This window comes from Xenopus laevis, chromosome 3S, assembly GCF_017654675.1.
Source record: "Xenopus laevis strain J_2021 chromosome 3S, Xenopus_laevis_v10.1, whole genome shotgun sequence".
Lineage (NCBI taxonomy): Eukaryota > Metazoa > Chordata > Amphibia > Anura > Pipidae > Xenopus > Xenopus laevis.
Window position 1 is genome coordinate 55,324,100 of NC_054376.1, and position 14,396 is coordinate 55,338,495.

The window sequence follows — 14,396 nt, forward strand, 5'->3', positions numbered from 1 at the left end:
GGTTTATATTTCTTTTAATGCACAGTCTGCTTATGATGGATCTTCTTTAAAATCCTGAAACCTTTGAAGAGAAATGTGTACCTAGTTATGCCTAAGATGTGGTATATGTCATGACAGTGTTGTGGGGAATTGCTGGCAGCTTTTGGTCTGAACAACCAGAGCTAGAACTAGCCCAGTCCATGGCCCACAGGTCAACATCATTTTTCAAATCCCCACACTGAAATATTACTTGAAATTCATTACATGAGACAGCTTCAACATCACTCATACACTTTTCTGTGCCATGAACATTTGCTATGAAAATAAAGCTAAAATAAAGCATAAAATAAACATCCAAGAAGAATGCCTGCCCGTGAGTCCTTCAACCATCTAGCCCCATTGACAGTCCTCCTCTTCACAAGATCACTTGAAGTTTAAGGTGGCTATTGCTTCTTTAGGAAACATTCATTAACTTTTTTATAAGTGGGATTAGAATAGTGGTGAAAAGTTTAGCAGCTAGCAAACTAATGAAGCAGTGGCACTATTTGGATATGGACACAATGCCAGCCCTCCTCTGAGATAAATTACGTTATATGGCATGCTTTTTGTTCCCATGGATCACCTTTTATGCATTTTTTTTTACAATGCCTTGCATAATATAGCCGTAGCAGCCAGGTGGTGCTTCATTTAACATGAGCAAATGTAATGTCAAAGAGCACATTCCACTTGTCAAATACTGTAGGACTATATAGATTTATTCTGAAATCAAATCCCAAATTCGCATTAGAGTAATGTAGATATATGTGGCGTTTTCATTCCTTTGAATTTTATAATACAATTAATTAAAAGGGAGCATGCTTTTGTGAAGTAAGTTGTGACATAGTATATTTGGGAAAACAACTGTACAAATGAAAAGAGGCTTTAATCTTTAATTTGATTTGCTGGATTACAGGATTATGCAAATGAGATGGGAATACAAAGAAATACATTACAACTCAATGCAAATGAACGACATGCAACATCAGGTTTGCAGTTCAAGGCAACAGATGCTTGGTGATAAAATGCACGAGCACAAAACACATTGGCTGCTGAAAGATGCTCTCTAGCCATGTGCACAATTTTAGTTTCCAAAGAGAGAATCCATTGTTCAGAGGGCTGTCAGAGGGAGCAATATTTTGGTACATAAGATGCACTCAATGTACTTTTGAATTAAAGAAAACAAATCAATTTAGGAACCTAGGCATTCAGTGGGATTTAAAATATGCTAACTAGCCGGAAATGGTTCCCAAATGTGTTCCTCTAAAAAAGTAAAACTTACTTCAATCTGATTGATGCATAGTAATATATCTTTACAGAAGTTTTTTGTTTACTTATATTGCCAGTCATATGATTAGAAATTTCAGAGAAGGTATAAACCCAACTACAACAGCTAAATGTTTCGATAAATTATTGGACACTCCAAGACTATATGTATATGTATTGACTGTAGGTTAAAGGGATTCTGTCATGATTTTTATAATGTAATTTTTATTTCTAAATTAGACTGTTTACACTACAAATAATTCACTCTACAATATAAAATTTAATTCCTGAACCAACAAGTGTATTTTATTTAGTTGTAAAATTGGTGTGTAAGCATCTCAAGTCATTTTGCCTGGTCATGTGCTTTCAGAAAGAGCCAGCAATTTGGGATGGAACTGCTTTCTGGCACGCTGTTGTTTCTCCTTCTCAATGTAACTGAATGTGTCACAGTGGGACCTGGATTTTACTATTGAGTTAGGGAGCTGCTATCTGGTTTCCTTGCATTGTTCTGTTGTTAGGCTGCTGGGGGGGTTAGGCAGAGGTGTGATATCACTCCAACGTGCAGTAAAGAGTGACTGAAGTTTATCAGAGCACAAGTATTATGACTGGAGTCAGCTGGGAAACTGACAATATGTTTAGCCCCATGTCAGATTTCAAAATTAAATATAAAAAAATCTGTTTGCTCTTTTGAGAAATGGATTTCAGATCAGAAATCTGCTGGAGCAGCACTATTAACTGATGTGTTCCCATTTTTTCCCATGACATTATCCCTTTAAAATTTTAGCACAATAACAAGAATGGCCTTGTTCCTAGTTTGTTACTTTTAGTAACAAAGGTGTTTTTACTTGTTGCTTTCCTGCACCAAAGTAAGTAAGTTAAAGTATGTTCCTTGTCTAAATATACAATAATGTTTAAATGTACACGCATACATGATACATTTCTGTGTTCCATGGGCATAAAGCTAAACTTAATATGAGTTATTCTGGTACATCCTAGTAGATGGGTCCTTTTAGCTTTTACTATTATAATATAGCCTCATTAAAATGCTCTTAATATACACTGAATTACATATTATGCCTACAGAGCAGTGGATCTTGTGTTTATTTACTTTTTTCATTTTCTTTTGCAGATCTCTGACAAAATGAATGCTTTGATAGTAAAGAGAAGATTGCCTCTGCTGCTTTTCCTTTTTAACATTTCACTGAGTTCCATCTCTTCAAATACAATACTGGAGAATGATTTCCATTCTAGTTTTGCCCAGAGGAGACTAAAAGGGCATGAACGCAGGGAGATTCAAAAAGAGATCTTGACTATTTTAGGTTTGCAACACAGACCGAGGCCATATTTACCAGAGAAAGAGAAGTCTGCACCATTATTCATGATGGATTTATACAATGCGGCAAATATTGAAGAGATGAATGCTGAAGATGCCTCCTACCTCAAAAAGCCAATCTCCCTAAATGAAGCATCTTCACTGGCCAGTGACCAAGAAAATGGCTTTCTTGCACATGCCGACACAGTCATGAGTTTTGCTAATTTAGTTGACAATGACAAGGAAGAGTATAAAAACTCCTATTGCCAAAAATTCAAGTTTGATCTTACCGATATCCCACTTGGAGATGAACTGACGGCTGCTGAATTTCGAATTTATAAAGACTATGTGCAAAATAATGAGACATACCAGGTCACCGTCTACCAGATGCTTCAGAAACACCCCAACAAAGATCCTTATCTTTTCCAGGTAGACTCAAGAACTATCTGGGGCACAGAAAAGGGATGGCTGACGTTTGATATTACTGTGACCAGTAATCACTGGGTGATAAACCCGCATTACAACCTTGGATTGCAGTTATCAGTAGAAAGTATGGATATGCAAAGTGTTGATCTCAGGCTTGTGGGCCTTGATGGAAGGATTGGTCTTCAAGATAAACAGCCATTTATGGTGGCATTCTTTAAAACCTCAGAAATCCATCTCCGCAGTATTCGATCTATCAGCAATAAGCACTGGAACCAGGAAAGAGCCAAGACTTACAAGGAACAAGATCATTTCCCTCCAGCAAATATTACTGATGGTATCATGCCCACTGGTAAACGTAGATTTTCTAAGCAAGCTTGCAAGAAACATGAGCTCTTTGTAAGTTTCCGTGATCTTGGTTGGCAAGACTGGATCATTGCCCCAGAAGGATATGCTGCCTACTATTGTGATGGAGAATGTTCTTTCCCACTTAACTCTTTCATGAATGCCACAAACCATGCCATTGTACAAACGCTGGTGCACTTCATTAACCCAGAGACTGTCCCTAAGCCTTGCTGTGCTCCAACTCAACTCAATGGTATTTCGGTATTGTACTTTGATGACAGTTCCAATGTCATATTAAAGAAATATAAAAATATGGTGGTTGAAGCATGTGGTTGCCATTGACAATAGCAGTTATTCTGTTTTTAACAGTACATTTTATATTTCTTACTGTTTATTTTAAAGTTTTTAAGCCGTAGAGATACTTGTGACCATCACTCTTAAAAAATGCATTGTGCACTTTAATGGATAAAAGGTTTTGTTTTGCTGAGATTTTCATGCTGTTAGATATATAGGCATTTTATGTGTTCATTATTTTTGCAATTTATTGGCATGTTACTTTAAACAGACTCATGCAATCAAAATATGGCTCTTTAAAACTGACAGAAAATGTACAACTGTGATGGGCAACTAATTAAACAATTTTAAGACACTATTCTACTTCTCTTGTAGGGAAATTTGTCAAAAGACCAGAGTTTGCCATCATTTTCTCAGTATTTTGCTTCAGTCATTTTCATCACTCCTTTATTTTTTTACCCTGCAATTCACATCCTCCATATCATTTATCACACAGCTCTACTGCTTGTAACTTAATATCATCTCTCCCATTCTCTTTCCCTTAGAAACATGTTTTTCACTTCTTTCAACTTAAGTGTAATTTACCCCAAATTTACTTCTTATAGTGCTGTATTGTAATTTCCCATGTGCCTTCCCTGCTCTTTTCTCAGGGCAATACTTGCCCCAGTAGCACTTTTACCAATATCAATTTCCAGGAACCTGTATTATTTCCCATAACACACCATTCAATCTTCTCAATGTAAATTACATGTACTTCATTTCATCCCTTCTTCTACACTTGCAATTCCACTACATTTACACCCAGTGTATAATTGTGATTTTTCAGTGTTATTTGTCCCAGCGTCTCATCCCTACTATCAATGCACAGTAATAAGGTTGGTGCCTTTTGTGGGACTAATACAAATCTGAAATCTAGACTAGTGATGCCCATAAGGTGCAAGTAGATCTTGACCTAGAGACTAGTGGATCGTAAAAGAAGAGCCTTGCCCACAGCTCAATATGATATAATATAATATGACAAGGGTTCAGATAATAGCAGCTTCCAACAAATGGACATATATGCTTCTTTTGGTAATCTTTGATTCCTCTACAAGTACTATATAAAAGGTAAAGATGTAAATCATTTTTACATGGGACAAGCAATCCTTGCAGCCCCATGAGCTCCAGAAAGCATCAAATAATGGTGTAGACAATTGATTTCTGACAACTTAGATACCTAAACAACCATTAAAGAGGAAAGACTTCAATTCAATTCCGTATACTCCACCAAATGCTACAAAACAATGATCCTCTATTTATGTTTTTTAAATAAATTACTTTTAAAATATAATATTAATATAAAGTGGCATATTACTATAAGAATCTTACCAAACTGGAATATATATATATACTGTATATATCATCCATCAAAATAAGATCTGCACTCACAGGTCTTAAAAATATTGATTTATTTATTGTAAAGCTAAGGAGTAACGATTCGGCCCACTCCAAAGCCTTTCTTAAAATTGATGGTTCTGCGCCCAGACAAGTTATACTCTTTTTCGAGGGTGCCGGCAGCTTGGTGGACTGTATATATATGTTTATATACATATATATATATGTGAGTATATATATATATATATATATATAATCACATAGATCCGCACTCCACTTTAGTGAGAGTGGAGTGGGAGTAAAAGTCTTCCCTTTTATTCACTTTCTGTAAAGGAATATCACATTTTGGATACTTATTATTCATGTTTTGATTTGGAATAGAATGTGCAGTGTTCCCAATGCATTTGCATGTATGGAAACACAAGCTTTATTCACTTTTTTTTTTAGAAACACACTGCTATTAATCTGAGCAACTTTACATATACATTTATTACAAATTTTCTATGGTTTTTAATTTATTTGTATATGTAACTGCAATTGGAAGCAGTTTGTCTCTTTCTACTCTCTGCCCTGGTGGTCCTCCGAGGGTCCAACCCGCAAATTGACCGACCCGCAATAGGCTGACTAACCTTCCGACCCGGCGGAATCTTCGCTTAAAAAAATGGAAGAACCACAAAGGAGGGATCAAGCCTGCACCTTTGTTGGGTACCCACCTGGGTTATCCATGGACTGCCCACATGGAGAAGAAATCTGCGATTTTCTGGCCAAAACCCGACCACGTTGCAGGTATTCCGCTGATTCGATCTGATGCAGGACTCTACCTGGTGGCTCTGCCTTTTGAAACAATGTTACACAAGCCAATGGACTGACAGACCTGTCTTGCTGGAGGATACTGACACTTGCAATATTGTCTAAAAAAATAACCAGCAGTTAAGCAAACATTGCTTTCAATAGCAACTATATTTACAATTACTGTAACTGTTAAAGCACTAACAATTTTTAATAAATTCATATTGAAAAGGTGCATATAAATGTGTTTTCTTGGATTAGGCAACAAATATTTTTCGGGTTAACATGTCCTTCAAGGTGTGGTGTTTTAGGCTCTCTTGCTCCCATGGTAACATCCGGGGTAGGCAGGAGTGCTCTGTGGGTGAGCTAGGGTAAAAGTCATCTGCTTTGGGAGCTAGGAACTAGGGGCAGTCAGGGAGACGAGTGTATGCTTGGCACCCCTTCATGTTTGCACCCTAGGCATGTGCCTCTTCTGCCAACCCCTAGTTCCAGCTCTGATTTTGCCTAATATACAATTTTATCCATGCAATACCTAACAGCTAGCCAAGCATTGCTTTTTATTTGCTTCTACAATCTAGATAGAAGCTAGGATAGGGGGTTTTGTATAAATATAATTTTTTAATGAGGCACACTGGAAGAATCATATATCAAAATATCTTTATTGGCAAAGAAATAAAAAAAAAACATGAAATCATATGTATTTCTCCCCACATATCCAAACATAATAACAGGGTAAATAAAATAAAGTGTGAAAAACAAGAGATCCTTACTCATACACACATCAATAAAGGGACTTTAATCTGCACTGTAGTAGTCATAATCACATATACTATACATAAACCACAAACAGGAATCCAAATGGTTTCACAGCATAAAGTGCCCCTATAATATACATGGACTGTAGCACTAAGATAACATGATGTAATGCTGATGATCTTAATTGTGAATGCGACCAGGATTGTAAAAGGCCATGATGAGAAGTGAGAAAGGCACAAGAACCTGGAAACTATGTAGAACATCTAGTAATTCTATTTGTGCTCATATTGGTGGGGATGCTTTGGATTTGATACATGGTTGTTGTTCTGGTGTGCAATTAAGAAGGAATACTATAGCTCTCCTATACATCATAGACACTATGCTGCAGATGTCTCAAAACTTCTGGCACAGTTTTCATAAAATTAAGTGATTTAGGGATGCTGGGAATTTTAATTTTAGGAAAGCTGCAGTGCCAAAGGTTGCCTATTCCTACCCTACTCTGCCTTTTTCTGTTTAAACCTAATTGCACTCAGTCTCTTCCGGTATATTTGTAAACTGTTTCTATTATACAATTTTTAGCTTTTTATCTTATTTATTTATAAAGAGAAATGTAGATACCGTGTATGACTGATTATTATCCATTCAGATATACTGTATATACAAGCAAGCCTCATGTAATGTTAATCTGGAAAATCCCAAGGGGAAAAAATGTACCCGTGGGCAGCAGCTCATGGCAGCCAATCAAATTGTTGTATTCATTGTTCTACCTGCAGCTAGCTGAAAAAAAAACCACTCACTGGTTGGTTGCTATTGGTTACCTCCCATGGGTAAATTTACCCAGTGTTGATAAACTGGCCCCACTGAGGCCAACTTGGCCGGACATGGGGAATGCAGGCAGCTGCTGAGGTACACACATAATATTTAGCAGCAAAAAAAGTTCAGACTAACAATCAGTACAACAAAGTATTCCCATACTGTAGGATGCTGTATTCAATTGATTTGGTTATTTTGAACCTACCAAATGGAAACCTTAATCATTTGTATTAAGGAGCACAGAGTGTGGTTAATGCTGAGCAATATGATTTTTCTTTTTAATGTGAAACTTTTAGTGTATGGGGGATCTCATGTGAGTCGAGAAAAACAAAAGAATGCATAGCGTGATCATTGTATTTACATTTCCATGGGCTGCAAATACAAATACTCAGTAACATAATAAAATAAATTAATGTGTTTATACTCATAGATTAGGTTTGTACGTTTACATGTTATTAAATATGTTTGTACACATATTTTAATCAACAACAACAATCCCTTTTGCATCTACCTTAGCCCAATTGACGTCACAAATGAATAAATTCCAGATTTGTTTATGTCCAGCTCTGTATTTGAAGAAACATCCCATTACATCTAGAATATGGAATTGCATGGGGAGATGGACAAGCTCTAACATACTCAAATGCCGTTAATATTTACATTTTCCCTTATACAAACTTATTATTTTGTCTTTGTATACTAAACTCATTCATATACAGTATATATATATATATATATATATATATATATATATATATATATATATATATATATATATATATATATATATATATATATATACTGTACATGTGAATAATTTGCATATCAACTATTGTTTATAAGCCTATAATGATAATAAAAGATAAAACAACTAGCCACTGATGGAGGTGGAACCCTTTAAATAGAGGTATTTGTTGTTGTTTCTAATGCAATTGGCTCTGCCAGCCTTTGCACTGTGAATATACTAATGTGGTGATTCTCAAGCCCAACAGTAACATGCCTCGTGCTTAATATAGCTGTTATGCACACTTTTCACCCATAAGCCATTATTTTGCATTGAAGAGTTGTTCACCTTTAAATTATCTTTTAGTATGACGTACAGAGTGATATTCTAAGTCTAGACAATTTGCAATTTGTTTAGTTTTTTTTCAGCAGCTCTCCAGTTTGCAGTTTCAGCAACTACCCTAGTAACTATACACTAATTTGAATAAGAGACTAGAATATGAATACGAAAGACTGGAATATGAATACGAGAGGCCTGAATAGAAAGATGAGTAATAAAAAGTAGCTATAATATTACATGTGCACCCTTACAGAGCATTTGTATTAGATGGGGTCAGTGACCCCCTTTTAAGAAAAATAATTAAAAAAAAATTAGAAAAAAAATTAAGGCCAATTGAAAAGTTGCTTAGAATTAGCCATTCTATAACATACTTAAAGGTGAACCAACCCTTTGAAATCCTAGTGGTACAGCAGGATGTATTTTTTTGTGTGTGGGGGGGGGCAAATTAAAAGGCACATTCAGCTTATACATAAGAAAAATCCATAAATAAAAAGCATTGAAATGTTCTTATGTAACTTATTTGTTCTCTGGCACTATTCCTAAAACAGCACTGAGCTAGAATACAAGCACCAGGTGTAGTTACATCCAGCCGAATAGACATGAGTCTTATACTGTAATTCCACAATAGTTGTAGCATATATATATATATATATATATATATATATATATATATATATATATATATATATATATATATATATATATATATATATATATATATATATATAGTCAATAGGGTGGCACACCGCTTCTAGGTTCGATATAGGGTTGCCACCTTTCCCTGTGGCTCCAGCCGGACAGGGGGTGGTCCCGTGACGTCACGGGGCGGTCCCATGACGTCAGTGGGCGTTCCCGTGACATCAGTGGGCGGTCCCGTGACGTCACGGGGCGGAGCTATGACGTCGCGATCGCCGATTGGCCGATCGCGGCGTCAATCAAGCTAATCCCGCCCGGTTTTCCAAATCCAATTGTTTTTTTTGCAGATTGTGATTGTGATTTTATTTTCCAAAAGCTACAGTTTAACTCTTTGCTCCTTAAAGGGTTAGTTCACACGAGGAGATTCGGGGAGATTTTGTCGCCTGGCTCCTAATGGCCTCTTCTTCTGGGAGAAAATCTCCCCAAACTGCATCCGCATGTCTTCTCATCTGCTATTATGAAAAGTCGCCTGCGCTAAAGCACACATGAGGCTTCGTTTTTCCGAAGTTGCCCGAGGTTTCCTCATGAGGCAACTACGGAAAACGCAGCGCTGTGTGTGCTTTAGCACAGGCAACTTTTCATTATAGCGCCCAGAAGAAGAGGCGATTAGTCACCAGGCAACAAAATCAACTCATGTGAACTAACCCTAAGTGTAGATATGCAGCCATAATGGAAATAGCACAGGTTTTGGTGAAAATAGCAGCAGCACGGGCTATTAGATATTTTTTTTTAGTAAAGGTGAAGGATCTCACACAATGTGAATGGTCCCAAACACCAGTATTAGGAGACTCACACTCTATATGGTGGTCACTGTACTGATTAAAGAGGCACATTTTCTTTTTTGCAACTATAACAGAAGTCCCAACCAAATATAAATGCTTTATAAGATCTGCATGGTTCTGAATATGCTCTCGGTACCGTATGTGGGTCTGTGTGCAGAAGCTTATTCTAACACAAGATTGTGTTGCTGGGAGATATATTACGTTTTTGCGTATCTTTAAATATACATTGTTGGTATGGAGTTGGGCTTTACAGTCTGTTGGAAAAGATAACAAAAAGCACTTTTGTTAAAGACATAAAGTTAAAGGGAAATCCCTGTTGTTCTTCAGTGTAAAAGAGAGCATTTGTTTGCATGGGTCCTTGGCTGTGAAGCTCACAAATAAACCCTTAGACCCCTAGACTCAAGTGTAATTGATCATAACAAGGGTTCTTAAAAAGTAGAACAACTAATTATTGTTATTTTTTAGCTTTCTATTCTGCTAATGTGCCTGCTCACAACTGACAGCTACGACCATCCGTCACGTACATCTGTATGCCACAATCTCTCCATGTTGGCTTATATCTGATACAGAGGTGCTACAAAAATCCAATTGTGATGCAAACATTAACACAGGGATCCGTTGCCATATGATTGTTGTCTGTTGCTGGTTACATGGCCTACAGAACCAGAGCTTATCAACAGAAATAAAACAGAAATATTACAGCTTTTCATGTTTGTTTGGTTTTATGTATAAGGTATATAATTATACCAGAACAACTCTATTATTTAATACGAAAAAATTTCAAACGAAGGAAATGATGGAACTTCAGAGACGAGTGCAGAGCTGCTGTGCCACCAATAAAAGTATTTTTAAATTGACATATTTCTGCAAAATGAAAATGATTGAACAATCATCAAAATATATAGTCTAGGAATAACAATCTGGTGTCTTTCCTACCTCTGTCTTTCTACTCTTTCCTACCTCTTAGGGCACTAACATAGAATCTGATTTAGTCTTGGAAGCAATGACCTAAGTAGGGTTTCCTCTTGCTAATGTACCTAAAATATAAATACAGCATACAGGTACAAAAGGAAGACAGTATTTCTTCCCAGATGACAAGCCTATTGCCAACTATTATAAACGGCTGCACTTTTGTTTCTGTAAGTTACCAACCCCTTAATTCAAGGTTAGTAGGTGTTCTAGGCAGGACCATAGTTCCTCACACTATATGTTTTACACAACTCTGTTGTAAGCTCTACAGTGTGGAAAGCTCGTTCCTCCTGGATCTCTTAACATTTGGTATTTAATCAGTCTTTTATGTACACATGCATATATGTATTTAATTGCACTGTGCTCTGTAAAGAAACAGTGCTATATAAACATATACTGTACATGCACATTTAAAACATATCCCCATCACAGTTATCCCCTTTATTATTAAGCAACTTTATTTTACACAAGTTTCAGATTTCAAAAATTCCATGCCTGAGTTAAACCTCCATATATCTTGATTTGCACTGATAAAGATAAAAGACTGCTTTTTATTAATTTTAATAGGTTACAGAGCCACTTATTCTAAGAAACTATTGATTTGGTCTTTATTATCTCCATTGTGTGTTGTTTTGCCTGCCTATTTCGAGAAAGCAACTTAAAAAGCTGTAGGGTCTGGTTGGTGTGGGTCTTATTTATTTATTCATTTATTTTATTGCTTTTGATTTTTCAGTCCTCCTCCAGTTCATTCGACTTGCAAACAAACAAAGAAACAAACAAAAATGATATGTTTTAAGAAACAGAAACCAGTTGCAAATCGTCTTTGAATACTTCTGTCTACATCATGCCAAAAGTTTATTTTAAGGCGCACTGCTCATTTAAATCAAGCAAGTGGACCTGACAGTGTTATCGCCAGTTTAAGTGCTTATGAACTATTCAGATAAAGGGTAATTGCTACTGCTTTGTCTGAGAATATATCTTGTATTCCTTGCCATAAAGCAAGATAGTGCTGCTTGTATTTGTCAGAAACAGACACACACACACATATATATATATATATATATATATATATATATATATATACTTTGTTTATTTGTATTATGCTGTAAAAAATCCAACAGCAGTTTGATTTTAATGATTTTCCACAACTTGTGGCATCTACAGTTATCACTTGCTTTATTTTATTTAATTTACTTTAACTATCTTTTTTTGAGGCTGGTTTCCTTTAGTTGTTACTCTCAATTTTGGTTTCTATGGTAATTAATTGGATTCCTGTTTTTGGTGCCATATTATGCACTCTTGTTAGTTTTTTTCCCTGAGGAAGATCACTATGATGTGATCGAAACGTTGGAATTTCTTTTGTTTTTCTATGAAATCAGTTACTGTAACTGAGACTGTTGGGTGCGGTATTTTTTTTTTGCTATTATATATATTTATATGCATATGATCTACCATAAAATTGATTCCCCCATTCCCTTCCTGCCTCTCCCAAACATTGCTACCTATACACTAGGTAATGCATTGTTTTCAGGCACAAAGGACTGTGTCCCTTATATATTTTGTTCATTTAACATGATGGCCAATGTATTATAATGCTGTCAACATCGGAAGGTCTAAAAGTGAATGAACCTACAGAATGCTGAAATCTGATTCAATTAGTTTGTTAAGGCATTTCTTCTTAATACAACTAGTTAAGGCTCATGTCACACCTGCCAGTTGAAAAACAACAAAGACTGTAGCATGTCTGCAGACAGTGACAGCAATGGTGATCGCCTAGGGGTGCCAACCTTTAGGGAATTTTTTTTAGCCCTTTCTATATTTTTATGTTCATTTCCAATTAATATAGGGAATGGCATCAACCATTAGTTTACAAGTCATGTGGCAACCCTATGTTCCCCTGGCACTACACAAGGGTTGTTATTTAGTGCATTTTCAAGCCAAAATTCATCTCCTGGGGCAAATGCAGGGAGTTTCTCCCATTTGGCACTGGAGACTGTGCATATGTGTATCTCCCTTAATGCTTAGGAAAAAAAATTACCATTATTATTTACTAATCATATTATCCCTTGTATCCAGAAAGCAACATATCTAGATACTGTTCATGAGTTTGTAATATTGACATAGGTAATGGAATACTGCCAGCTCTGTGCTTTTTATTTAGCTCTTCAAAGACTTCTCACTGTGGGAGCTGTTAATGATTGCATCAGGGGGAGCAGTTGTTCCAACAGTGTGCACATTGCCTAAATTCAAATAGTGTTCTAAAAAAACAAAAATCACAGCGCATATAATAATTATAAAAAAAAAAGGCAGAATGTTCCTATACAAGTTGTGATGATTCTAATGGAGAGCACGGCCCACGTGGAATTAGAATGAGGAGTAGCTGTCCATAAAAGGCAGAGAGATCAGTCATTCTCTGTGAGTGGGCTGGAATGCAGATTTCAGTAGCTGTTATCTTCTCCCCAAAAATCCTGATTGTCTGCTGGCTGCTCGTAGGCAGGATGCACAACAAGCCGTCTTGTAATAAGCGTATACACACAGTCTGGCCTGTACCACTACATTGCAGTTGTAGTATTTGTCTTTGCAGTTTTCATCTGTAGGTAAAAAAAAAAGCATGAAAGTAATGCTGATGTTATTACTAGAAATTCATGCAGATTATACAGTTGGTTGGATCTAGGGACGAAATGTTATATGCAGAAGGAATGATTGATTTTAGACTTGAAGTTCTGAGTTCTATCACCAGAGATTGGTTTCTCTGACTAAAGGCCGCAAAGTAAGCCCATATGGTCCTTCAAGCAGCACAATGTTAATACTATTTAATACACCCTGCAATGTAAGATGGTAGATATATTTCATTCTTCCCTTCTTTTCTCAAATAAGGTAACTTATTACAAAAGATGGGATGATCCCATGTATTACCTATTTCTGGCATGCAGTCTTGGGTATTGCAGGACTCTGTGTCTTCTGGCTTTAATTCTTGATCACACTTATCACTGTGCGACATGTCATCTGCAAGACACCGTACCTCACGGATTCTAAATCCCCCTTCACAAGATTTAGAGCACTGAGAAATGATGTTCAATAATAGTTTAGAGAAGGGTCACTGAGAAATTACATGTACTGTACATCACATACAGAATATTATGGTTTATGTCAACATATTAACTGCCTAGAAGTAATATTATTGTTTTGTGTGGGATCACTATTCATTTAACTACCCAGGATTGATAACCAAATAAAATCCAAAAAGAAAGTCCGAAGGTTTAGATAAGTTCACGCTCCTTGTCCAGCTTGTACTTGTATCCCTTCAAGTCCGAATCTCAATATCTAAAAACAAAGCCAGTGCCAAAGGAACAAACAAGAAAAAAAAATATATAGGGTAATATTGTATAACACAGGGGTCTCTCCAAAACACCATACACTAGCAATTGCACCCACATTTTCAATGTGCCCATTCCCTTGATAGAAGTGCAAGGTGCAATCAGCAGAGGTGCAAGCAAGC

At 36.4% G+C, this 14,396-nt stretch overlaps 2 protein-coding genes across 5 annotated transcripts in view; one reads left to right on the top strand and one right to left on the bottom strand.

Annotated features, from left to right (window-relative positions):
• Positions 1 to 4,013, top strand: part of bmp7.2.S (bone morphogenetic protein 7, gene 2 S homeolog) — a 39,760-nt gene extending 35,747 nt beyond the window's left edge. For all 3 annotated transcript variants that reach the window (XM_018255487.2, XM_018255488.2, XM_018255489.2), the window contains one exon: positions 2,411 to 4,013. In XM_018255487.2, coding sequence (XP_018110976.1) covers positions 2,423 to 3,703 — 1,281 coding nt within the window. In that variant the 5' untranslated portion in view covers positions 2,411 to 2,422 and the 3' untranslated portion in view covers positions 3,704 to 4,013. The remainder of the gene's footprint in view (positions 1 to 2,410) is intronic.
• Positions 4,014 to 13,030: 9,017 nt separating this feature from the next.
• Positions 13,031 to 14,396, bottom strand: part of thsd4.S (thrombospondin type 1 domain containing 4 S homeolog) — a 309,110-nt gene continuing 307,744 nt past the window's right edge. For both annotated transcript variants that reach the window (XM_018255490.2, XM_018255491.2), the window contains 2 exons: positions 13,814 to 13,958; positions 13,031 to 13,488 (listed from right to left, as the gene is read on the bottom strand). In XM_018255490.2, the coding sequence (XP_018110979.1) occupies positions 13,346 to 13,488; positions 13,814 to 13,958 (288 nt within the window). In that variant the 3' untranslated portion in view covers positions 13,031 to 13,345. The remainder of the gene's footprint in view (positions 13,489 to 13,813; positions 13,959 to 14,396) is intronic.